The 25,064-nt window shown below is 55.0% G+C and overlaps 2 protein-coding genes across 4 annotated transcripts; one reads left to right on the forward strand and one right to left on the reverse strand.

The window, feature by feature from the left end:
• Positions 1 to 1,114: 1,114 nt before the first annotated feature.
• On the forward strand, positions 1,115 to 18,247 carry NPAS1 (neuronal PAS domain protein 1). Of its 3 annotated transcripts, none has more exons than XM_068528124.1 (12): positions 1,115 to 1,280; positions 2,356 to 2,538; positions 2,965 to 3,200; positions 10,349 to 10,422; positions 10,686 to 10,775; positions 12,553 to 12,727; positions 14,146 to 14,261; positions 14,464 to 14,621; positions 15,246 to 15,352; positions 15,798 to 15,945; positions 17,017 to 17,111; positions 17,657 to 18,247. In XM_068528124.1, the coding sequence occupies exons 2-12, from the start codon at positions 2,417 to 2,419 to the stop codon at positions 18,118 to 18,120; spliced, it is 1,785 nt and encodes a 594-aa protein (XP_068384225.1). In that variant the 5' UTR covers positions 1,115 to 1,280; positions 2,356 to 2,416; the 3' UTR covers positions 18,121 to 18,247. The 3 variants fall into 3 exon arrangements, with proteins under 3 accessions (XP_068384225.1, XP_068384227.1, XP_068384226.1); XM_068528126.1 differs by having other exon boundaries at positions 15,845 to 15,945; positions 17,657 to 17,742; XM_068528125.1 differs by lacking the exon at positions 15,246 to 15,352 and having other exon boundaries at positions 14,464 to 14,611.
• Positions 18,248 to 18,354: 107 nt separating this feature from the next.
• On the reverse strand, positions 18,355 to 20,734 carry TMEM160 (transmembrane protein 160). The gene is made up of 3 exons (XM_068528308.1): positions 20,486 to 20,734; positions 19,250 to 19,342; positions 18,355 to 18,702 (listed from the first exon to the last, which is right to left on the reverse strand). The coding sequence occupies exons 1-3, from the start codon at positions 20,691 to 20,693 to the stop codon at positions 18,437 to 18,439; spliced, it is 567 nt and encodes a 188-aa protein (XP_068384409.1). The 5' UTR covers positions 20,694 to 20,734; the 3' UTR covers positions 18,355 to 18,436.
• Between the last annotated feature and the right edge of the window lie 4,330 nt (positions 20,735 to 25,064).

Consider the following 25,064-nt stretch of genomic DNA (forward strand, 5'->3'; position numbering starts at 1 on the left):
AAAATATTATTCGCTGACAGACCATCATCAACAGGCTATCTAGTCTCTATGCCTCAGTTTTCCTAGCTGTAAAATGGGCTTAGTAATAGAGCCCAGCTCAGAACCTTGCTGTGGGGAAAAAAATTAGCAGAACATAAAAGATTAGTTCCCAAGTTGTTCAGTGTGGTTATCCAGAGCCACTTGAAGAGTGTTCCCATCAGCCAGTGCACATGAGACTTCAGAGGTGTGTGCCTCGGTTCCTCTGTCCAACCAGACAGAGAAACCCTTGTTCTCTGCCAGCCTCCACCCACCTGCCTCTCCTAAGACTCCTGTCCCACCTTCATTAGTTGCATTGTGGTCTCCTAGGAGCACTTAAGCGCCTGGAAACCCCCATGCCAGGCTGCTGAAGGGGTTTGGGAGAGAGAGGTGTAGTATCTCCTACAAGAGTGGGAAAGGCCTGGCTCAGTCACCTGGGTCCCCATTTCTCTGTGGGAGGTGCTATAACTCCTTAGTTCCCATTTATGGTCTAATGGGAGGCTCTGATGTCGGGGTTCCCGTGGGAGCAGTGGTGGATATAAGACCCCAGGATCCTGGTCTCTGAAGTTCCTCGGATACCTGTGTCCCAGTCTCTGGGAGGTCCAGATGTCAAATCCTGCTCTTATAAGGAGGGGGGCAGAGCTTGGGTGCAAGGTCACCTTCTTGTCCAGGGGGTCTTGCTGACACCCTTAAATTCTCTCCTGAAAAAGAGTCTCTAACACCTGGATTTGCGCCCCTGGAGGGGGCACCGACGTCTGGGTCTCCACCCTTAAAAGAGACTCAGGTGCAAGGTGCCCGTCTTATCCCGAGGGGCTGCTGGGGTGCCGGGTTCTCTTGGGGAAGATGGGATGATAGTCCCTCCCAGTGGGGTATAGAGATGGTGCCCGGACTCCGGTGTTCTTCTCTCGGGGTGGGGAAGCTGACTTCGACGTTCTCGTTCTGGTGGGGTGAGGGCACTCGGACACCTGAGCAGCCCGGGACTCCCTTGCTTGGAACCCCCTATCACGGAAAAGGCCAGAGTGGCCGGAGCTGGGCTGGACCCAAGGGCGGAGAGTCTGTGGGCGGGGCTCCAGCAGGCCCCGCCCCCGCCCGCCAGCGCTGTCCCCGCGTCTCGAAGTCTGCGAGGCCTCGGTGGGCGCTGAGAGCCTAGCGCCACAGCCCGCGCGACTCGCCGAGCCCGGCCCGCCCCAGGGTCTATGGGGCCGCTCTTCTGCTGCGCCGCCCGGCCGGCCCCACGCCGCGCCCGGAGCCTGACCCGTGGCCAGGTAACGAGGCTGTGGGTACTGCGGGTAGGGAACGCCTGGGGGCTGGCATGAGAGGACAGGGAACTCCTGGGTCCTGGAGGAGAAGGGGACCGGAACTCCAGTGTGCTGGGAGCTAGGGCATCGGAACGCCTATATCCCGAGGCTGAGGGAGGGGGCGCACAGATGTTGGGTCCTGGAGAAATAGGGGGCTGGCGGATCTGGACGCCAAGGTCTAGGGCATCGGGACACTTGGTTGGGGAGGCTTGGGGGCGGTGTGGATATGGGGAGCGGGGGTGGATCCTGAATGCCTAGTCCTGGAGGAATGAAGACCTAATTCAACACGTTCCTTGTTCTGGGGGATCTGGTTACCAGGACACTTGGGCCCCGAGTGTCTGGTCCATCCTGGGGGCGTCCTCGGGCTGAGGCTCTGGCCACTGCATCTGGGGTTGAGGCTCGCACGTCCGGGCCTTCAGGGAGGAAGTTGTGGTTGCGGAGATTTGGCTGCCCGGACACGTGGCATCACCCCGAGGGGCTGGGGGTGGTCCTTGGGCAGAGCATAGGGTGGGGTCCCTGGCCTCTGTCCCCCCTACCTCCTTAGCCCAGCCCGGGAAATAGGCGCACGGCAGATGCAAGGAACCGGACTCCTGGGATGGGCTTCTGGGGGGAGGATTCCCCGGGGCAGAGGGCTCTGGGGACGGCAGCCGGGCGCGCCCGGGCCCCGGCGAGGCGCCCGCCCCCCGCCCGGCTTGGGCATGCTTGGCACGCAGCGCGCGGGCCGGTCGGATCCGTATGCGCGCCGCGTGCGCCTATTGGTATGCGGGAGCCGGCCCGGCGCGGGCGTGAGGCGGGCGCTCTAGCGGGCGGCGCGGGGGAGGCGGCGGCGGGGCACGTCCTCGCCCTGAGCTTCTCCCAGAGCCCGGCGCGGTGAGAGCTGCGGACTGTGTAGCGGGGCCCCCAGGGAGGGGAAACTGAGGCAGCATCCAGCCGCAGCTCCTTGCTGGGACCCTGCGCCCCACGCGGACCTCGGTTTCCCTAGCAGGTGCCCCACCGGCCCCCTCGGGCGCTGAGCGCTGCCTCCCGCTCCTTCCCGCTGCAGGAGACGCGGCTCTCGAGTTCCGCAGGCTGCTCTGAGCCCGCCTGAGCGGGTCTCCGCGGAGATGGCGGCCCCCTACCCCAGCAGTGGCGGTGGAGGCGAGGTCAGGTGCGGCGGAGGTCGCGGCGGCAGCGTCCCTTGGGACTTTCTGCCGGGGTTCGTCGTCAAGACCCCGCCCGGACCCTGGTGAGCAAAGCTCCGCCCCTCGGGCTGTGGGCCCGCCCCCAAGGCGGTGTCCCGGGAGGATTCACACTCACCTTCTGCCCCGCCCCCTCGGGCCAGAATTTCTTACCCGGAGTTGCTCCACTGTTGTTCTGTAACACCCACCCCACACACCTGACGTTCTGTTCCTAGCCCCCTTCCTCGGAATTCCTACCCAACATTCTTATCTCTCTCCTCTTCCTCCTCCTTCCCCCAGAATTTACACCCCAGGTTCTGCTCCACGGCCGGGTGTAGAAGTCACACTCAGGCTCTGCCCCACCTCCGGAGTGTTGAATCCACTTTCAACATCCCGTCCCGTTCCCGAGGCCCCAAGAGGCGAGGCTCGCCCCCCAACCCCAGACCCCTGAGTCCCCGGGCCCCGCTGACGCTCCCTCCGCGCCGCCCGCCCAGCCTGCAGGCGCAGCGCAAGGAGAAGTCCCGTAACGCGGCGCGCTCGCGGCGCGGAAAAGAGAACCTGGAGTTCTTCGAGCTGGCCAAGCTACTCCCGCTGCCCGGAGCCATCTCCAGCCAGCTGGACAAGGCGTCCATCGTGCGCCTCAGCGTCACCTACCTCCGCCTGCGCCGCTTCGCCGCTCTCGGGGCGCCGCCCTGGGGGTTGAGGTCCGCGGGGCCGCAGACTGGCCTAGGTGAGTGCGCATGCGCAGGGGTCGGGGGTCCAGGCGCGCTCCCCCAGTGCAGGGCACCCGGTATCTGAGGGTGCGCGCCAGCTCTCGCCCAGCTCCTGCACCCGGAGGGAGTACAGGATTTGGAGTCAGACCTTTTGTGTGTTCCTATCAGGCGGCTTCTACTGTCCAAGCCTCAGTTTATTCATCTCTAAAACGGGCTCACCAGGTAGGGACGATTTCATGAATTCTGGCCTAATCACGGGCCTGGCCACACTGGATCATACCACCAGTTAATGCTATTATTGTTATCAGGGAAAATGAATCATTATTATCACAAAGGAGATTATCACAGCTCCATGGACGGGACAGAGGGGACCCAGCCTGGGCCTCCTATCCACTAATGGGCAAGAAACTCCCGCACTCAGACCTGAGGGACCCCAGAGGGAACCTCTAGAGTCTGAATTCCCAGTTTGGGATGCGGGAGGGAAACAGGATTATATGGCAGGTAAGATGGCGAGCTTCAGAAAGACGGGGGTCCCTGTCCCCACTCAGCCAGTCCCCACCGTTGTGACCCTGGGCAGGTCGCCTCACCTCTCTGTGCCTCACTTGTGAAATGGGAATCATGATGAAGCCCCTCCCCCACCCGCAGGGCTGAGAAGAGAAGAAGATCTACCAGGTAATATTTACATGTGTAAAGACCCTAAACACACCTGGCACAGAGTAAACGATCAATGTCTAGCAAGCACTGTTATCAATGGTTACCTGCAGGTTTATTGAGCATCTACTGTGTGCCTGCTACGGTTCTGAGCCCTCGAGATCCAGCAGGAAACAAACTGCATAAAAGTGCCTGCCCTGGACAGGCTGACACCCTACTGGCCAAGACACAATAACGAAATGCAATCAATAATATGTTAAAATATAGAATATGTAAAACAGATATATACATAGAGATAGATATCTACTTTCATTATTATTCAGACTTCATTATATAGAAGTGTTATGTTATTGTTATCACTTCTATTTTATGTTTTATTGCTTTACTCTTATTACGAGAAGAGAGCGAATCGTCTTCATCTGAGGTCGCAGGTGACAGGGACAGGGCACCCTAGGCTACTTCCCCCCCCCCAAGAAGGATTGTCCTTAAGGTGGGGTTGGAGGGGCTCCAATTCCCCTCCTGCCCTGGTCTCAGGGGGGAGGGGGGAGAGAAAATAGCATTGATTAAACTCGCAATAAATCACCATTTAAATTTAAATAATCCGGCTTCCCAGGCGGTAATTAGGCGAATTGACTGGCGCGGAGAGAATGCGGCATTAGCGCCGCTGATTACTGTCATTACCGCGAACAACATGTGCGCCAGCGGGGGATAAACATCTTGTCTATTGTCCCCAAGCCCCGGGGAGAGAAAGGGGGGGGGGGACGCTGAGAGAGCCCCACCGGCGTCCGGCCTCCCCCCTCCGTGCTTGCCGGGATGGGTAATTCGACGGGTAATTCAAGACCACTGACCTCAGCAACCTCCCTGCCTGTACGTGGGAAGGGGGAGGGGCAGGACAGTGTGCAGGGGAGGAACTGCGTGGACTCCCGCTGTACCCCCAAAATTAAGAAATTGGGAGCATCTCCTGCTCTCCTGGGTCCCCAACAAGAGGCCAAGCACCTGCTTCAATAGTTCAGATGGGAAAACTGAGGACAGTGACTTAGCTGCCGTCAGAGAGCAAAGCATTGTGCCTCAAGCTCTCTGTAAAGGAGGGAGCTCCCGTGTTCTCCTCAAAGATAATAGCAATAACATACCAGTCAGACACAGTGTTGAGTGCTGCATCCAAATTCACTTGCTAATCCTCTCAAAACTCTTTGGAGGGAGGCAATGCTATGTTCCCATTTTATAGAAGGGGAAAACTGAGACCCAGAGAGGTGAAGTTCTTTGCCCAAGGTCACATAGCCGAGAAGGGGCCCAGCTGAGATTCAGACTCAAGTGGCCTGGCTCCAGAGCCCACCTTCTCAACCACCATCCTTGGCATGTTTGTGGGTCTCCAGGGATGGGTCCTATGTTGCAGGTCTCGGCCTCTCTCTGGGCCTTTCTACCATCTGTGAAATGGGATGACAGATGTTGAAGTCTAGCCAGGGGGCTCTAAGTCTGGGGAGGAGACAGCCTTGATCTCCTATCAGTGTTTGTCATTCATTCAACAAACGCCCAATGAATACCTTTCCTGTGCTAGGCACTGTTCGAGGTGCTGGGGACACAGCAGGGAACAGGACAAAGTCCCTGCCCTCAAAGGTGGGCCTACACACCTGACATGGTAGGTCCCCTGCCCCCCACCTCCCTGATATCACCTTTCTACCCCTCTGACCTCTTCAACACCCCCCCACACATGGGCCACCTTGCTGTTCAGAGAAGCCTGTTCCCACCTCAGGGCCTTTGCACTTGCTGGGCTTCCACCAGGAACTCCCTTCCCTTAGAATGTGGGCTTTTCAGTCAAGCCTTCCTTGACCACTCTATTAAAAATGACAACCCTGAGACTTCCCTGGTGGTCCAGTGGTTAAGACTTCGCCCTCCAATGTAGGGGGTGCAGGTTCAATCCCTGGTCAGGGAGCTAAGATCCCACATGCCCGGGGCCAAAAAAACAAAACATAAAACAGAAGTAATATTGTGGCAAATTCAATAAAGACTTTAAAAAAAAGAGAGAGAGGATAGTACGTGGCATATAGTAGGTGCTTAAAAAAAAAAAAAAAAAGACAACCCCCTGCTCCCAGCATGTCCTATCGTCCTTTCCTGCCTTATTTCTTTCCATAGTACTAATCATCATCTAATACTATATATTTTTTATTTCTCTTGTTTATTGTGTTTCTCCCCTACAGCACGTTGTGTGCTGAGCCTAGAATAGTGCCTGGGACACAGTAAGGGGTCACTAAATATTCCTTGGGTGACTATAGAACTGTGTGAGGGGAGGAGGGGGGACATCACAACTCACAGGTCAGTCACTGCCTCTCTGAGTAAGTGACCTTTGAGCTGAGACTGGAAGGAGGTGAGGGAGCAAAAGCTAGGAGAAAAGCTGGAAGGAGAGTTTTCCAGGCAGAGGGAACAGCAAGTGCAAAGGCCCTGAGGCAGGCAGCAATCAGCTTGCTAGATGCAGGCCACAGTTGTGAGGTCAGGGGCTCCAGAGAGGAGTAAGTGAGGCAGGAAGTGGTCAGCGGGTCAGGGGCCAGGTCCTGCAGGGCCTCTCAGGCCGTGGTGAAGACTTTGGCTGTTACCCCGAGTGAGATGGGAGTCACAGAGGTGGTGGATGTGAGGGCAGAAGCTGGGAGCCCAGTGAGGAGGCAAGTGCAGTGGTCCAGGTGGGAGGTGGGGCAGCTAGACCAGGGTGGGAGCAGTGGGGTGAGAGGTGGTTGGATTCAGGTGATGCAGTGAGGGGCCAGCCTCAGGACTTGCAGAATATGGGTGAAGGCGTGGGAGAAAGCAAGGGTCAAGGTGGATGGTAAGGAAGCCTCCCCAAAAGGTAGAGGTGCCCGAAGTAGGGCTTATCCTAAGAATAGTGCAGGACTCACCTACTGGGTACCTGGTTGTGTGCCATTTGCATGCATGAACCCATTCAGCTCCAGCCCTAGACCCATTTCACAGATGCAGCTGAGGAAAGTACAGGCAGACATGCACCCACTCCAGTCCTCAGGCCTGCTCCCAGGGAGCAAGGCACTCTGATTATGGCAGGGGGCTCCCTCTCCCAGACTTCCAAAGCTAATGAAGTCCCAGCCCTTCGTTAGCTGCCCTAGCCCAGGGCAGCAAATCCCTCAGGGCAGTTGAGAATGGGAGGTGGAGGGGAACCCCTGGGAGAAGTCCTGGCTTCTCCCCTCGGCCCCTCAGCGCCCCCTCTGTGTGTGAGGGAAGATGACAACTGGGACAGTTTTGTTCCAGCAGAGGCAGGCTCTGATAAGAAACTCAGCAAATGTTTGTTGAATGAGCAAATGATGGTTGGGGTCCGGATGTGAGGAGGGGGCAGATCTGAGAGTAGGGAAGAGCCCGCAGCTGAATTTGGGGGACACAGGAGTTGAGGTATTTGTGGGAGAGAGGAGGGAACACAGAGAGAGGAGTCAGGGAGTTGGTGGATTTGGGGCAGGGGGAGGCCAGGGGTAATAAGACACATCAGTCAGGGATGGGGACAGAGGCCGGGGAAAGGATGGGGGAACAGCAAGTGGCTGAGCCCTCCCGCTATACACACCCCCCTCCCGACGTGCCCATTAAGGCTGTTAATTGCAGCAGTTCAGTCTGACCTGGGCTGATCCTGTGAGAGGGAAAATGAAGGAATTAGCAAAAATGACAGGGGAAAATTGCGACAATTAGCAGGCGGCATTGTTCCCGCCTGTCACCCGGCTGGTTCCCGCTGCATCTCGGGGGAGGGGTCCCCATCACCCCCCCCCCCCCAGTTATTGTTCCTGGAGCTCCAGGCGGGGGTGGAAAAAGGGTGTGAACAGCCGTGGGGATGTTGGGGGTGCTCCTGGGAGAGGAGGCGTGACCAAACATTAAGGGGCTGGGGGCGGGGCTTGGGAGCTGCGTCCTGATTGGGGGGGAGGGGGCGGCGTTTCGCCGCCTGGTGTTTTGATGGTCTGGAAATAACAATAGTAATCACGCTATTAATACTGATCCCAGCTCTGTTTCAGAGCACCTGCTGCATGCGGGCGCCTGGTAGGCCCTTTCAGCTCCCTAAGCCAACTGAATGCTCAACACCCCTGTGAGATAAGCTCGCTTAGCAAACCCACCTGACAGAGGAGGAAACTGAGGCACAGAGAAGTGAAGGCACTGGTCCCAGGGCACACAGCCAGGGAGGAACAGTCCTGGGGCTTAACACCAGAACTGGACCCTCAGCCCTGCAGGAGCCAGATGCTTGGGGACCCTCGAGGTCACTGGCTCCCCAGTCTGGGCACGGACCCCTTGCGGGGGTCGTTCTCTGCAGGGTCAGGGAGGGCATCCTGGGTGGGAACAGGGTCCAGGAACACAGGGCCTCTGCCCATGCCCAGCATGGATGTCTGGAGCCCTTTGCTCCTCGCTGCGGGGGATGGGTCGGCCTGTGTCTCTGCTTCTGTCTACTTCACCATCTCTGTCTTCCTGCCACTTTCTCTGTATCTGTCTCTGTGCATCTCTTTCCCTCTGTCCCTCCATCTCTTTATGTCTCTCTGTCTTTACCTATCTCTGTCTCAGTTTCTCTGTGTCTATATATGTCTCTACCCCTCTCTCTTTTTAAAAAAATTTTATTGGGGTAAAATTTATATAACATGAAAGTCACCATTTTACAGTGTGCAGTTCGGTGGCACTTAGCACATTCACAATGTTGTGCAACCAGCACTTCTGTCTAGTTCCAAAACATTTTCATCACCCTCCCAAAACCCTGTCCCATTAGCAGTCCCTCCCCATTCCTCCTGCCCCTCCCCCCAGCCCCTGGCAATCACTGATCTGCTTTCCATCTCTGGATTTGCCTCTTCTGAACGTTTCATATAAATTGAATCCTACACTGTGTAGCCCCTGTGTTCAGCTTCTTTCACTTAGCATAATGTTTTCAAAGTTCATTCACGTCGTAGCATGGATCGGTACTCCATTTCTTTTTATGGATGAATAATCTTCCATTCTATGAATATAGCACATTTTATTTATCCATTCATCAGTTAATGGACATTTGGGTTGTTTCCACCTTTTGGCTATTAGGAGTAATGCTGCTATGAACATTCATGTACAAGTATTTGTTAGAGCACCTGTTTTCAATTCTTTGGGGTGTATACCTAGGAGTGGAATTGCTGGGTTACATGGTAATTCTATGTTTGACTTATTGAGGAATTGCCAAACTATTTTCCAGAGTGGCGCATCGTTTCACATTCTCACCAGCAATGCACGGGGGTTCCAATTTCTCCACATCCTCGCCAACACTTATTTTCTATTTTTTAAAAAAATTCGAACCATCCTAGCGGGTGTGAAGTGATCTCTCATTGTGGTTTTGATTTGCATTTTGCTAATGACTAATGATGTTGAACATCTTTTCATGTGCTTATCGGCCATTTGTGCATCTTCTTTGTAAGAATGTCTGTTCAAATCCTTTGCGCATTTTTGAATTGGGTTGTTCATCCTTTTGTTGTTGAGTTGTAACATCCTTATTTCTTTCTCTATTTCCTTATATCTCTCTGTCCATCTATTTGTCTTTGTCTCTCAATGTCTCTTTCTCTGTCTCTCTGTCTCTCTCCTTTTCTGTCTCCTATCACCCTTCAGGTCTGAGCTCAAACACCCCCTCCTTCAACAGGCCTTACCCCATGCTGCTTCTTTTATTTATTTATTTATTTATTTATTTTAAATAAATAAATAAATAAAATATTTGGCTGCGTTGGGTCTTTGTTGCCGCACGCGGGCTTTCTTCAGTTGCGGCAAGCGGGGGGCTAGTCTTCGTTGCGGTGCACGGGCTTCTCACTGCGGTGTCTTCTCTTGTTGCGGAGCACAGGCTCTAGGGGCGCAGGCTTCAGTAGTTGTGGCACGTGGGCTCAATAGTTGTGGCTTGCAGGCTCTAGAGCGCAGGCTCAGTAGTTGTGGCACACAGGCTTAGTTGCTCCGCAGCATGTGGGATCTTCCTGGACCAGGGCTCGAACCCGTGTCCCCTGCATTGGCAGGCGGATTCTTAACCACTGCGCCACCAGGGAAACCCCCCATGCTTCTTTATTTCACACCACCTATTCGATTCTTCATAGCACTGGCCACAAATGATAGTTCTATATTTGTTAGTTTCTTGCTTGTTTATAACTGCCCTGGCTTGGGTACCCTGTGAGGGCAGGGCTGGGTTGTCCTGGTCACCTATGTGTCCCCAGCACTACCCAGCGCAGGGCCTGGCACACTGCTGATGCTCAGGGAGTTTGCTGAATGACTGAATGGATGAATGGGTGAATGAATGAATGAATCCCTTTCTGCATCCCCTGGTGTCTCTGTGTCTCTGTGTGTCTCAGTTTGTCTGTCCCACCCACCCCTGCCCCACCCACCCCTCCCCACACCCCAGGTCTCTCCCTGACAGGGCCCAGGTCCCCCCAACCCCCCAAGATGGCTGCAGGACTGGGGAGAAGAGAGGGAGATATGTAGCCTGGCTCCCTGGGGGTCTGCCCAGAAGGTCAGGGGTCAAACCAACAGGCCCTGGCCTCACCCCTCCCTCTTCCCCCAGCCCCAGGCCGCAGGGGCCCCGTGGCGCTGGTCTCCGAAGTCTTCGAGCAGCACCTGGGAGGACACATCCTGCAGGTGAGGCCCCTTCCCTGCCTGCTGCTCCTTGCTGCCACCTGGTGGCCGTCTCGGAAGAACCGCACCCTTTTCTCCAGCATCGGTCCTGTGGGGGAGCCCCAGAACTGGGAGGCAGAATGCTCAGGCTCCCCCTCCTGCTCCCCCCCAGGGCCACTGAAGCGCTTTACCCCCAGAATAATCCATCCCAGGCTGAGATCCAGATTTCAGAACCTCTTACAGATGCCAGGCCCTCCTCTCCCTGACCCCGTCTCTCCCCACTCTAGTCCCTGGACGGCTTCGTGTTTGCCTTGAACCAGGAAGGGAAGTTTCTCTACATCTCAGAGACAGTCTCCATTTATCTGGGTCTCTCACAGGTAAGGGGCCCGCAGCAGCCTGCCTGGACTGGCTCAGCTGCCATCTCCCTTGCTGGCTCTCCTCTCTCCTGGCCTCACCATCCCAGCATGAAAAAAAAAAAGGACTGGATCTTTGGTTCCCAAAGTGTGTTCCTTGGAACCCCACATGGCACCTAACATGGCTCCTCCTCCCAGGCAGAGGAGGGTTATTAAAGTAAGAGGTCGATTTGGAGAAAGCAAAATAGCAGAAAGATAAATTTGCCTATGAGTGGTTGCCAACTGTACCATATTTACCAAAACGTGTTTATTCTTAACACTTTTAAAGGATTACAGCAATTCGTACCGGAAGGCCTTGGGTTTTCCAGCTTGGAAGATTTTCTGTGGCATTTTAGTTGACTAGTTTGCATTTTGCCTTTATTTCAACCCACTGTTTCTCTTCCAGCTCCTGCAGCTGGTGGCTGAAAGGTAAAAGGAGGGCAAAGAGAAGCCAAAAGCCCCCATCCCTGGAGTCTTGGCTCCTTGCAGCATCTTAGGCCTTGCCAATCCAATCAGTACAAATTGCTGTCAACTTTTATCATTTTTACAAAGATTTTAACAAATGGTAAATTTAGAAAATTCAGTGCGTTGGTATTTGGCCTTCGTGAGCAGCTCTTCAGTGAGTTGTTGGAGGTTCCTGGAGGAGGAAGACCCTGAAGGGAGAATATGGACAAGAGGAAGGGAGTGGGGGGAAAGGCTCGAAGCTGGTGTGTGTGGGGGGGATGTTTAATGAGGGATAGAGGGAAGCATGTGACCCCAAGCCCAGGGGCTGTGGGAGCCATGGGAGGTTTCTTTCCTTGTTTTAAAATTTTATTTTATTTATTTTTATTTTTGGCTGCGTTGGCTTTCCGTTGCTGCGCACGGGCTTTCTCTAGTCGCGGTGAGCGGGATACTCTTCGTTGCGGTGCGCGGGCTTCTCATTGCGGTGGCTTCTCTTGTTGCGGAGCACGGGCTGTAGGCGCACGGGCTTCTGTAGTTGTGGGCTCAGTAGTTGTGGCTCGCGGGCTCTAGAGCGCAGGCTCAGTAGTTGTGGCGCACGGGCTTAGTTGCTCCGTGGCATGTGAGATCTTCCCGGACCAGGGCTCGAACCCGTGTCCCCTGCATTGGCAGGCGGATTCTTAACCACTGCACCACCAGGGAAGTCCCATGGGAGGTTTCTGAGAGGAGGAGGGCCATGGTCAGGGGAGTAACTTAGGGAGGGGTATGTACGTGGGGACTGAAGGCCAGAAGACCAGTGAGGACGCTGGGACAGAAACACAGCAGGGAGAAGATGGGTGCCGGGACTGGGAAGGTGTGGAGATAAGGGGACTGCTGTGAGAGATTTGAGGGATGAATTGAATGTAGAAGTCTGTCTAATTAAAAGGTTCTAACTCTTTAAAGAGTTTGAAAGCCATTCCACTGCTTGTGTCCTGATTTCCATCCTGTGAGTCATTTCAGGGCGCAGTTGTTTGCTGTATGGGGGTGAGTGAGTAAGCAAGAGCTGCGTAAATGAAGGCTTACAACACCCCCCATCCCAACCACACACACAGGTTCTTTATACTGTAGGCAGGGGCAGAAAATCCTTCATAATCTCTGGGTTTGAAGTGGGAGGGCACGGGAAGCGCCTAAGTTTATATCCGCCTTTAAAAGCGTTTAAATATATATTTTTTTTTCTAATAAAAACACACACCTGCTTGCAGGCGAGTGAGTCTGGCAGAACAGGCGGGCGAGTGACTGCGCGCGCACCTCACCCGCCCCCTGCATCCCCCTCCTTCGCCGGCAGGTGGAGCTGACGGGCAGCAGCCTCTTCGACTACATTCATCCGGGGGACCACTCCGAGGTGCTGGAGCAACTGGGGTTGCGGACCCCGATCCCCGGGCCCCCCACCCCGCCCTCCGTCCCCTCCTCTTCCTCCTCCTCCTCATCGTCCTCCTCGCTTGCGGATACCCCTGAGATCGGTAATTCTCAGGATCCCCAAAGAAAGAGGCCTGAGGGTAGCTTAGGCGATGCTGGGTACAGTGTATCCAACTATGTCTCCTTTATACAAAAACACTCTTGTTAGAGTTTTGCAAGCAAGTTTTTGTAAAATGAATCAGAGTCTAAATTGAGGTAGCGAGACGTGGCTCCCTAAGATTGCCTGGATCCCCAAGATTTGAACTTTAGAAAGACCCCCTCTGGCTGCAGAGTGGAGGTGGGTGCCTGTGGGTGACAGATGGAACCAGGCTTTGGTAAATAATAATAACAACGTGTGCTTATTGGGCATTTACACGTGCCCTGCCTTTAAGTACATAATTTTATTAAATCCTAACCACAAGCCCACAAAGCAGGAGCTATGACTATCTCCATTTTATAGAGGAGGAAACTGGGGCACAGCATAGAGAGGTTAAGTGTCCCAGGTCAGCTGTAAGTGATTGAGCTGGACTCCAGCCCAGGCTTGTCTGACTCCAGCGTCTGTGCTTCTACCCCTTCTCTCCAGTGGAAAATTCCACTCCATTTTGGGGAGGGTGTTGGAGATTACCCTGAAAGTTCCTTTTAGCTCTGAGATATTGGGGGACTGAGGTTATCTTTCTCATAAATAAGCTTTTCTTATATGGGGTTTGCTTAATACCCAAACCATCTGAGCTATCAGCAGTGCTTGCAAGCTTGGGGAGATGTTTGTGACACGTGTGGGACTGTTAGGGAGTGTGATTATATTTACACCTCAGTTTGAGGCACAGGGTCATCTGGGTGTGAGCATATTTATAAGACAATTTCACAGGGTTTATAGAATAATCTGTACTTGTGTGGCTTATTTGTTGCTATAGCCCAAGCCCCCACTCTGTGCTCAGCCCTCTGTTGGGCAGGGCTGAGGACACAGTGGTGACAAGAGCCCCAGCCCCACCCTCCCGGGGCTCACAGTCCAGTGGGGGAGACTGACCCTGTCCCCAGACAGTGATGACCCAGGGTGGGCAGGGCTGGGGTAGGAGACCCCAGAGGGGCAGCTGACCCAGCCTGGGGGTCAGGGAGGACTTCCTGGAGGAGATGTCTGATCTGAGACCTGGAGGTTGTGGCTAGAGATGATGTCAGCAGGAGGCAGTTCTTGCCAAAGTTTTAAGCCATGGTGAGGAGGAGCTGGGCTTTCCCCCAAGGGTACTAGGGAGCCATGGCAGGTTCAGAGCAGAGGAGGGATGGGGTCAGATCTGAGCTTTAGAAAGACCAGGCTGGGTGCTGCTGGGAGGGGAGGTTGGTGTAGGATGTCAGTGGGCTTGTAGAACCAGTAGGTGCGTCTGTGTGACTGTGGCCATGACCCTGTGTCTGGATAGCTCTGTAGAGGGCAGGGGTGGCCCATGCGTGTCCTTTTCAGGACCCCATAACATTCCTTCACTCTTCGCCCCAGAGGCCAGCCCCACCGAGGTGCCCCCCTCCTCCCGGGTCCAGGAGCGGTCCTTCTTCATCCGCATGAAATCCACCCTCACCAAGAGGGGGCTGCATGTCAAGGCCTCAGGGTACAAGGTAGGTGTGAGCTCTCCGCCCCAGCCTCTGACTCCCGGGTCCCCTCCCTGGCCCGAGGATAGCGCCTGTATTCATGCCAGCTCTGTCCACGGGCCCCTGTTCTTGGGGATGACAGCCAGAGCCAGGCCCTGTGGCCAGGATGTGGTCCTCCCACCCCACTGGCCCCGCCTTGCCCTCCTCCGATCGCGCCCGCCACCTGCAGGTCATCCATGTGACCGGTCGCCTTCGGGCCCGCGCCCTGGGCCTTGTGGCCCTTGGCCACACGTTGCCCCCGGCCCCACTGGCTGAGCTGCCGCTGCACGGACACATGATCGTCTTCCGACTCAGCCTGGGTCTCACCATCCTTGCTTGTGAGAGCAGGTACCGGGGTTGGGGGCCGAGGTGGGAAGATGGGAGCGCACGGGAGAGCGGGGTAGGCAGGAAGTCAGAGGAGCTCGGGGTCGGGGGGTGGGGGCGGCTGGGGCCCTGGGGAGCCGCGGGAGGAGGGAAAGCAGCGGAGGGCGAACTGGAAGAGGGAGTGAAGGCGGAGGCTAGGGCGGGGCCTGGGGCGGGGCCTCTGGGATGGAGGCGGGGCTGTGCTCGATTCTGAGAGGCCCAGGCCCTCCCTTCTGCAGAGCTCCGCCCTTCCCTGCTCCTATTTCTCTCTGCCTCTCCGGCCTCTCATCTCTCGTCCACTCTCCCGCACCACGCAGTGGGGGGAAATTAAATAGCGAAATAGTCTCCACGCACCGAGCGCCTCCGGAGTGCCCGGGCCACCCCACACCCAGGAGTGCCGTCTGCTTGAATGTCCATAGCTGCCCGAGGAGGGACACTATTATTTTAAATATTCTCCCACCCATTTTACAGAGGGAAAAACTGAGACCCAGAGCACTCCAGAGCCAGGGTTTGGACCCTGAGGGATTCCAGAGCCAACCCTGTCTCTTTCTCCCCACCCCATGGTCTGGGACCCCTTCTCCCCTCCTGTCTATTGCCCCCTGCCCTCAGAGTCAGCGACCACATGGACCTGGGGCCCTCGGAGCTAGTGGGCCGCAGCTGCTACCAGTTTGTCCACGGGCAGGATGCAACCAGGATCCGCCAAAGCCACCTGGACCGTGAGGACCCCTCACCCCAGACTTGAGCACCCCCACTGCCCCACTCCCTGGAAGTCCTTCTCCCGGGCTGACCACAGTCCCTCCTGCTGCCACCTCCGGGGGCTCCACTCAGCACAGGAAGAGCAGCAAGGAGACTGAGCAACGGCTCAGGATGGGGGCGTGGGGAGTAAGGGGAACCGTGGGGTCGCTCTGACCCACCCTTCAAAATCCCGGGGCCTTGACGCCGGGTCACCTCTCGGTGTTTCTGACTCGGGCTCTCTCTGCCTCCCTCTCTGTACTTTGCCTTTCTCTTCTCCACACCGTCTCACCCTTCCCGTTTCCCTGTTGCCCTCTCTCTGCCCATCTCCCTGTCCACCTCTCTCCCACTGCCTCTCTCTGCCCCTCTCACCTCATCCCGCCCCTACCCCATCCCTTCCGGTGTTTCCGGTCCCTGGGCTGGGCCCAGTGCTGGACAAGGGCCAGGTGATGACTGGTTACTACCGTTGGCTGCAGCGCGCCGGGGGCTTCGTGTGGCTGCAGTCCGTGGCCACCGTGGCCGTGAGCGGGAAGAGCCCTGGAGATCGCCACGTGCTCTGGGTCAGCTACGTGCTCAGGTGAGGGTTGCGCCCCTCTCCTCTCCCACGGGGAGCTCAGAACTCCCTCCAGAAGATTCTGCCAGCTCTCCCCACCTTAGTGTGGGGGCTCTGCAGGGAGGGCTTCTAGAAAAGGACAGATGTGGGCGGTGGTGGTGAAAACATGAAGGGGAATAGCGTCCAGTGAGTGTAAAGGCCTGGAGGAGGAATGAGCTTGCAGGAGGCCAGGGGTGGGTGGGGGAGTGACAATCGCTTCCAGGGAGGAAGAGGCGGATATGAAGTGGCCTCAGGCCCAGGTTGATTCTGGGGCACTGGGGAGCCATGGCAGGCTCTTACCAGGGGAGGGCCACCACAGAGCAGAGCAGATGATGGAAAGAAGCTGGAGGTGGGAAGGACGTTCCAGGCCGAGGGCACAGCATAGGCAAAGGCTCAGAGTCACAGCCGGACCCATCTGAGGAGCTAAAGGGAGTGCTCCGGGCTGGAGTATAGAGTCTCGAGAGACGAAGCTGAGGATGATGGTGGGGGCGCTGGGGAGCCATGGAAGGGTTTAGGGCTGGAGAGAGTCACAGTCAAATCTGCTTCTTGGAAAGACCACTCTGGCTGCCATGTAGAGGGAGGTCTGTGGGACAAGACAGGGACTGGGAGGCCAGGGGCAGGGCCTGGGAAATGCCAGGCAGCACAGGCGGAGGAGGGGAGGCGGCCATCCGGCCACCTCTGGCTTTGCGGGGCCTGGGTCTGAGCCTCTGAGAGGAGCAGGTTTGGAAGGAAGATGCTGAGGTCAGATGAGCATGAGGTACCCGGGGGACACTTAGGTGGTGACAACCAGGCGGCCACAGGCTGCAAAGGTTTGGCCTCGGGAGACTGGGCCAAGCTGGGCTAGAAGCCAACTTGGAGTTTGGGGTCCAATGATGAGTCCTAAGTGCCTCGGGCGGGGGCTCTCCAGTCACTGCAGGGGGGCGGGGGGAAGCGTCTACACTCAGAGGGGGAAGGGAAGTCTACACTCACAAGACTGGCAGGCAGGAGGGAGTCTCCCCTCACCAGAGGCCGGGTGGCCCGGGACTCGAGCTCCCAATCCCATCTGTCTTGTCCCAGTCAAGCCGAGGGGGGCCAGATACCTCTGGACGCCTTCCAGCTTCCGGCCAGCGTGGCCCATGAAGACACGTCCAGCCCGGAGCCAGCACCCACAGGTGAGCCCACCTCCCACCCCAGCCCCTGGGAGGCTCCGAGTGGCCTCTGGGACCTGTGCTGTCTGGTGCGGAAGCCACTAGCTTCACATGTGGCTATTTACAGTAAGATTAAAATTAAAATTCCATTTCCTTAGTTGTACTCGCCACGTTTGAAGAGCTTGGTGGCCATAGGTGGCCAGTGCAGGTATGGAACTTCCTTCCATCCTCGAAGGAAGTCCTCGAAGGACAGCCTGGGTCCAGACCAGAGCCTCTGGCGTCTGGGGCATGGTCACGCCTTGTGGTGGTGGCCGTGCCATGCATTGTAGGGCTTTTAGCAGCACCCCTGACTTCTACCCACTAGAATCCAGGAGTGTCCTCCTCCCCAGTTGTGACAACCAGAAATGCCTCCAGACTTTGCCAAATGTCCCCTAAGGGGACAAAACCCCTCCAGCAGAGATCCACGGGTCTCGGGTCTTGACCACCGGGCGCCGCTCTATTCCACAGATGGGAAGGCTGAGGGCTGGGGACGCGCACACACGGAGCCCTTCAGAATCTTCCTCTTGCAGAGCCAGAGCCTCCAGTGGAAGGAAAGCAGGCCGCCCCCCCGCAGGAGGACAAGGCCCCCCAGCCCCGGGGCAAACCCATCAAAGTGGAGCCTGGCCCGGGGGAGACAGAAGACCCGGAGGACAGTGGGGATGAGGAGCCGTCCAGCCACCTGGCCCCAACGAGGCCCGAGTTCACGTCGGTCATCCGGGCGGGGGCCCTGAAGCAGGACCTGGTGGGGCCGTGGGGCCTGGCGCCTCCTGGGGACCCGCCACCTTCCCTCCTGCACACTGGCTTCCTGCCCCCCGTGGTGCGGGGCCTGTGCGCGCCTGGCACCATCCGCTACGGCCCTGCCGAGCTGGGCCTCGTGTACCCGCACCTGCAGAGGCTGGGCCCGGGCCCCACCCTCCCCGAGGCCTTCTACCCCGCGCTGGGCCTGCCCTACCCGGGGCCCCTGGGCACCAGGGTGCAGCGGAAGGGGGACTGAGGACTGGAACAGCCCCCCACGTGGCCGGACCTGGGGGATGGGTGGGGACCAGGGCTCTCCGCCCCGGTGAATTAAACGCCTGCTCCCGCTCTGTGGCTCCTCTCTGGGGTCAAGGAGCTCCTCTCTCCTTTTCTGCCTTCTTAGGTATCTCCGCGTGCCCCCCAGCGCCTTCCGCCCCTACCCTCCTCCTTCGCTCGGCATCCCCGCAAAAGCAACCACCACTCGGAATCGGGAGCGAGGGAAGGGTCAGGTTTTAATGTCCCGGTCCTCGGGCCCCGGCAGTCCAGTGCCCGGCCGTTCCCCGCGGCCCTGCGGCTCACTCCGGTGGCGGCCGGCCCGCCTCGTCCGGCCCTTCCGCCGTGGCGGTCCCGTCGTCTTCGGGCACCAGTTCCACGTCCAGCTCCAGCTGGCCCATGTAGAGGCCGACGGCACAAGCCCACAGCAGGCCGGCGGCCAGCACGGCGCCCACGCCTGCGGCCGCGCCCCCCAGCGAGAGCTGCATGGGCCCCCGCAGCGCCGCCAGGCCCACCACATAGGAGGCGCCGCCCCACACCACACACAGGCCGCCCAACAAGAAGAAGCCTGTGGGACAGAGTGTGGGCCGGCGTCAGGGAGGCTGATCCTGGGGACCCAGGCCGTTCACGGGACTGAGGTGGCCCGTTAGAAAGGGGATGGGGCACACTCAAGAGCGGGGTAGGGATCAGGGACAGTACAGAGCCAAGGTCGGGGACAGGAGAAAGAATCGGAGGGGTGGCTAGGCTTGGAGGTGGGGGGCTGGTCTGAGAGCAAAGATAAGGTCGGAGGGGCAGGGGCAGGACCAGGCTGGGGGTGGGGCTGGGACAGGGACCCTCATCTTTGTTGAGAAGTCAGATTGGAAAGGATGAGGACCCACAGCCCTGCCCTGAGCCACCCCCTCTGGTGGGTCCAGTGCCCAGGAGGTAGGGATGGGGTGGGTAGAAGGTGGACACTCACAAGTGAAGGTGAGGCCGCTTCCGGTGGGGGAAGAATGAGGGGTTCTAGCGACGTTTACTCTGGGGGGGTGACGGGATGGGGCAGGAGTCTACCTTCCCCAGTGGGGGAGGGAGCGCCCACACTCCCTGGTGGGGGCGACACTGGGGTCTGCACTCACCGTAGGCGGCCTCCCGACCCATATCACTCTGCATGAAGGAGATGACCCCGATGCCTGATGCCAGGAGGCCATTGCGGAACCAGGAGAGGAAGGCTGGAGGGGGTGGGGCGGGGCAGAGAAATCAGCATCAGCCCAAACCCTGCTCTGCAGCCCCCCAGCCCAGACAGTCAAACTGAGGGGCGCCTCTTCATCTCACCACCCAGTCTGGCCCCAAATCCCCACCTTGTCCTGGCGGTCCGCCTACCAAACCCTATCCCCCAAAAACCCTCTCTCGTCTCCACCTCTGAGCCCCTACCCACCCCAAACTCTGCAACACCAAAGATTCAAGACAGTCTGCAGAATCTGGCGGAGGATCTAAGATCAAAATTGCAGAACCTAAATCTGAGGAGAGGAAGGTCCCAAGAGGTCATCTTGGTCAACGTCCTCCCCACATGTGTATCCCCAAGGGGTGCCCCCTCACTTCTTCCTCAGACCTCCCGACAAATTTTTACCCCCCCCCCACTCCCCCAGGCCTCTCTCCAGCCTCCCCCTTCAGTTTTCTGAAACCTCACTATCTGCTGCTGGGTATGCTCTTCCTTGGTGTCATTCACATCCATTCAAGTCCTTGGTGTGGCACTAACGGGGACTAGTCGGGTCACAATCCCCCCACCCCTACCCCATCCTGTACCTACAAGACCAGTCCTCTCCAATCCGGACCCCCACCGCCCACATGAGGCCCCGCCCCCTGCAGCCAGGAGCAGCACGCCCTCCAATCAGCCCAGAGATTTTCTTCTATTGGTTGTTCCCTCTTCTAATCCGCAACTTCCTCCCTCTTCTGTGGGGCTCCACGCTCCCGCTTTATGCAGAGTGGTCGCCTCTTTAATCTGAACTGGCCACTCCAACGAGGCCCCCTCTTGTAGGCAACTCCCCCGCCCATAGCCCTCTTTGGAAGCCTCTCCCACCCAGACAGCGCAGTTTGATAAGGCTGCCCGTCCTGACCCGACCAACCTCTCCAATCCCTACTGCACCCCATAAACCGGACCCACGGTCCCATCCACAAGCCCTTCTCCTATGCGGACAGACTGCGCTCTTGCAGCCAGCGCTTCCCTGCGCTTACACGGAAGCCCTTCTCCCTCCTGAGCCCGGGCCCCGTTTCCAGCAGAAATCCCACCACCATCCTCCACTCGCGCGCGCGGACAGCTCAGCTATGCGGAACCCCCTCTCCCATCCGGGCCGACCCCAGCCACAGCCCCAGACCTGTCTCATGAGCCTTCCGGAGGAGCCAGGCGTCTGCGCGGTCCAGCTCGGACACTGGGGGCGGCGAAGCCCCAGCGCGGGGGCCATGGCCAGGAGCAAAGGACCCCCGGGCGCCCCCGCTCCGGGGCCGCGGAGGCGGCAGCAGCGCCCCCCGGAAGCGGAGTCGGGCAAGGCGGGCAGCCCGAGCCCACCACCAGCCACCTCCCATGGTTCGCACTACGGCCGCGGCGCACCGCACCGCCCCATGGGCCGCCCGTAGGCTGAAGCGCACGTCACTCAGGCTTAGCCGCTCATCTATTGGTTTTGCGTGTGCCACTCAGGTCCGGTGCGCATTGTCCACTGGTTGAAATAGCGGTGATCCCTCCTCTGTCATCTGTGCCGGTACTGTGCGTCCCACCTTGCTTCTGGGGCTGGACTTCGAATCCCAGCGTTCATTGCGCAGGGGGAAGGCCGGTCTTCAGAAGTCGGAGGCGCGAAATCTACCGGGACTTGTAGTTTTTGTTAATACCTTTAATAGCCAAAAAACAAAACAAAACTCGTGGTGCTTAATGTAGAACCTTTGCAAAATCTCGAAGAGCCCAGAGGAGAAAGTAAAATTCAACATTAATCCCACCAATGGGCGGTTACTGCTAATATTTTGTTGTACCCCTATTCCGCCTTTTTTCTAGGCGGGTGTAAAAGGTTGCCGTTTGACAAATTAATTTTTTTCATATGGTAGCAGTCAATCGTGAATATTGACCGGTGGCATTGGATATTTTTCCATAGCATAATTTTTTTTTATTTTAAAATTTTTATTTATTTTGAACATGGTACAAGATGCAAGTTACAAAGTGGTCTAATGAAAAGTAATTCACATCCGGTGCCCCCAGCCAGTCCCCATCCCCTGTTCCGCAGCAAGTTTAAAGCTTCACACTGATGCATTATAAGGACGTACCACAAGTTATTCCAAGCCCTAGATTGTTTCCAATTTTTCCTGCTATAAACAATTGTTTCCTTTTAGGTCTAAGCCAATGTCTGAGTTGAGAGGGACCTGATTTAACTGTCAGATTTCAGCAGCCAGCTTCCGCCTCTGGGTCCACAGATGGCTTTATATATGCCCTTATTACAGTGTTGTAATGATTCCTATACTTATGTGTCCCTGCCATCAGGCTGTGAGCTTCCAGTGGACTGGGTCCTTGATCAACAGATCTCCATGTCCCTCCATTCAACATAGGTAGGGGACTTGGTAAATAATAATAGCAAACATTTATTAATGACTTTCTCTGTGCCAGGAATTGTGCTAGGCACATTATGTGCATAATGTCATTTAACCCTATCATAACCCTAGGAGTTAAGGATTAGAACATTCCCTCTTTTATAGAGGGAAAAAAACATAAGGCTCAGAGAAGTGAGGTAATAAAAGTTAATGTTTAAAAAAAAAAAAAGTTAATGTTTGTTGAGCACTAACCATGTCAGACACTGTGCTCTTCCTTTACATGGATACTCTCATTAAATCCTCAACCCTAGGTAATATGTACCATTATTATCCCCATTTTACAGAGAAGGAAGAGGAGAGGTTAAATTAGTTGCCCTAAATCACACAGTTAATTAAAGTCCAACGCCAAATTACTAGCCACTGTGCCATGCATCTTATATGCATTCATTCATTTAACAAGTGTTTACTGAGAAAGTGCTCTCTGACAGCATTATGCTACACATTTGGTATAAATCAGTGAACAGATAAAATTCTCTGCCCTGAACTTCCTCAATCTGATAAAGGGCATCTACAAAAAAACCTACAACCAGCATCATTCTTAGTTGTAAAATATTTACTACTTTTCCCTTAAAATTGGAAATAAATCAAGGATTTCCACTCCCACCACTTCTGATCAAAATTATATTGGAGATCCTAGCTAGTGCAATAAGGCAAGAAAAAGCAATAAAGGGCATAAAGATCAGATGGAAGAAGTAAAACTGTCAATATTTACATGTGATGTAATTTTTTTTTTTTTTTGGATGCTCATCTTGTGGGATCTTAGTTCTCTGACCAGGGACTGAACCTGGGCCCTCAGCAGTGAAAGCATGGAGTCCTAACCACTGTACTGCCAGAGAATTCCTGTGATGTGATTGTTTATATAGAAAATTCTAAGGAATCGAAATAACTACTGAAACTAATAAATGAATTTAGCAAGGCTGCAAGATACATGATCAATATACAAAAATCAGTCTTATGTTAATATACTTGCAGGAAACCATTGTAAAGTGAGATTTAAAATAATTCCCTTTACAATTAGCATCAAAAACAAAAATACTGGGACTTCCCTGGTGGTCCAGTGGTTAAGATTTCGCCTTCCAGTGCAGAGGGTGCAGGTTTAATCCCTGGTTGGGGAGCTAAGATCCCACATGCCTCGCAGCCAAAAACCAAAACATAAAACAGAAGCAATATTGTAACAAATGCAATAAAGACTTTAAAAAAAAATGGTCCACATCAAAAAAATCTTTAAAAAAATACTTAGGAATAAATTTAACAAAAGATGTGCAAGATTTCTATACTGAAAACTACAAGATACTGTTGAGACACATTAAAGAAGATCTAAATAAATGGACATGTATACACCATGTTCATGGATTGGAAATTTCCTTGCTTTCACAGAGCTTACATTCTAGATCAGTGATCCCCAACATTTTTGGCACCAGGGACAGGTTTCATGGAAGACCAGTTTACCACAGACGGGGGGGTGGAAGGGTGGTTCAGGTGGTAATGCGAGCGATGAGGAGCGGCAGATGAAGCTTTGCTCGCTGGCTGCTCACCTCCTGCTGTGCCTGCCTGTTCCTAACAGGCCACCGACCGATACCAGTCCATAGCCTGGGGGTTGCGGACCCCTGTTCTAGAGGAGAAGGCAGAAAATAAGCAATAAATATGCTAAATAAGTAAATTCTAGGGAAAGTCTGGGACACTAGAGGAGTCCAGATAAGGCACCTAACCCTGCCTGGATGTGGGGTCAACAGGGGGTGCCTAAGTTGAAACTGGAACTATGAGGAGGCATGGACCAGGTAAAGCATGATCAGAGACTTGCAGAAAGAATCTGGGACCCAGGAAAGATTCCTGTGAGTGTAGGAAACTGAACGTAACAATAAAATAAATGCCGATTATTTACCATCATGAGAGAGTTTCCTTAGTTTCTTGTGGGCAGCTGTGATAATTATATTGTCTGAGATGACCTAGAGTGTGTAGAGATCTTTTGAATCCAGAAAAGCAGCTCTCTGCTCTCCCTAACCCCAACCAGAGCAAGGCATCGATAATCTTAACCCTCCAAAATCACCCCATTTAGCTCCTGGGTCACCTTTAATTCCTGATCCTGTGCACTAGGGAGCTATGGCGCTATGGAGGATGTATGCAGGGAACAGACAATGTTTAATTTATCTGTTAAGAAAATCACTCTGTCTCTCTTTGGAGGATGGATTGTAGCAGGGAGAGATCAGAAACTTGCAAGAGGACGGGTTACCATATCAATACCTATCTATTTCTCTCCAATCCTTCCCTAGTCCAAACCCTTGTTATCTTTCACCTGGACACCTGAAAAAAAGCTCATTCAATGATCTAAAGACCGCCCCTAAAGTAGATTCTCCATTTATTAATTCAGCAAATATTTACTGATTACCTACTATGTACCAACCTCTGTTTGAGACACTGAGGATATAGCAGTGAACAAAATAGAAAACTGTCCCAGCCCCTATGGACATGACACTATTGGGGAAGGGAGACAAAGGAATAATTAATGTAATTTCAGGTAGTGTCAAATCCATGAAGAAAATAAGTCAAGGTGATGAGCTAGAAAATGAGAGAGTGTGGCCGCCAGCCTCTAAGATGATCCAGTGATCTTCACACTTTGTATAGTCCTTCTTTGTTTGTTTTGTTTTTAATTAATTAATTTATTTATTTATTTATTTTTGGCTGCATTGGGTCTTCGTTGCTGTGTGCAGGCTTTCTCTAGTTGTGGCGAGTGGGGCTACTCTTTGTTGCGGTAAGCGGGCTTCTCACTGTGGTGGTTTCTCTTGTTGCAGAGCATGGGCTCTAGGCATGTGGGCTTCAGTAGTTGTGGCATATGGGCTCAGTAGTTGTGGCTCACAGGCTCTAGAGCGCAGGCTCAGTAGTTGTGGCGCATGGGCTTAGCTGCTCTGTGGCATGTGGTATCTTCCTGGACCAGGGCTTGAACCTGTGTCCCCTACATTGGAAGATGGATTCTTAACCACTGTGCCACCAGGGAAGTCCCTGTTTTGTTTTGTTTTGTTTTGTTTTTTAATTTATTTGGCTGCACCGGATCTTAGCTGCAGCACGTGGGATCCTCGTTGCCACGTGCAGGATCTAGTTCCCTGACCAGGGATCGAACCCGGGCCCCCTGCATTGGGAGCGCAGAGTCTTAACCACTGGACCACCAGGGAAGTCCCCTGTATAGTCTCTTGCCACATCCAATCAGGACTGCTCTGTGTGACCAATAGAATGCTGTGGAAGTGACAGAATGTGACTTCCAAGGCTGGATCCCAAAAGACATTACGACTTCCACCTTGGTCTCTTGAATCACCTTTTCTGTGGGAAACT

Source organism: Eschrichtius robustus, chromosome 19 (genome assembly GCF_028021215.1).
Source record: "Eschrichtius robustus isolate mEscRob2 chromosome 19, mEscRob2.pri, whole genome shotgun sequence".
NCBI lineage: Eukaryota > Metazoa > Chordata > Mammalia > Artiodactyla > Eschrichtiidae > Eschrichtius > Eschrichtius robustus.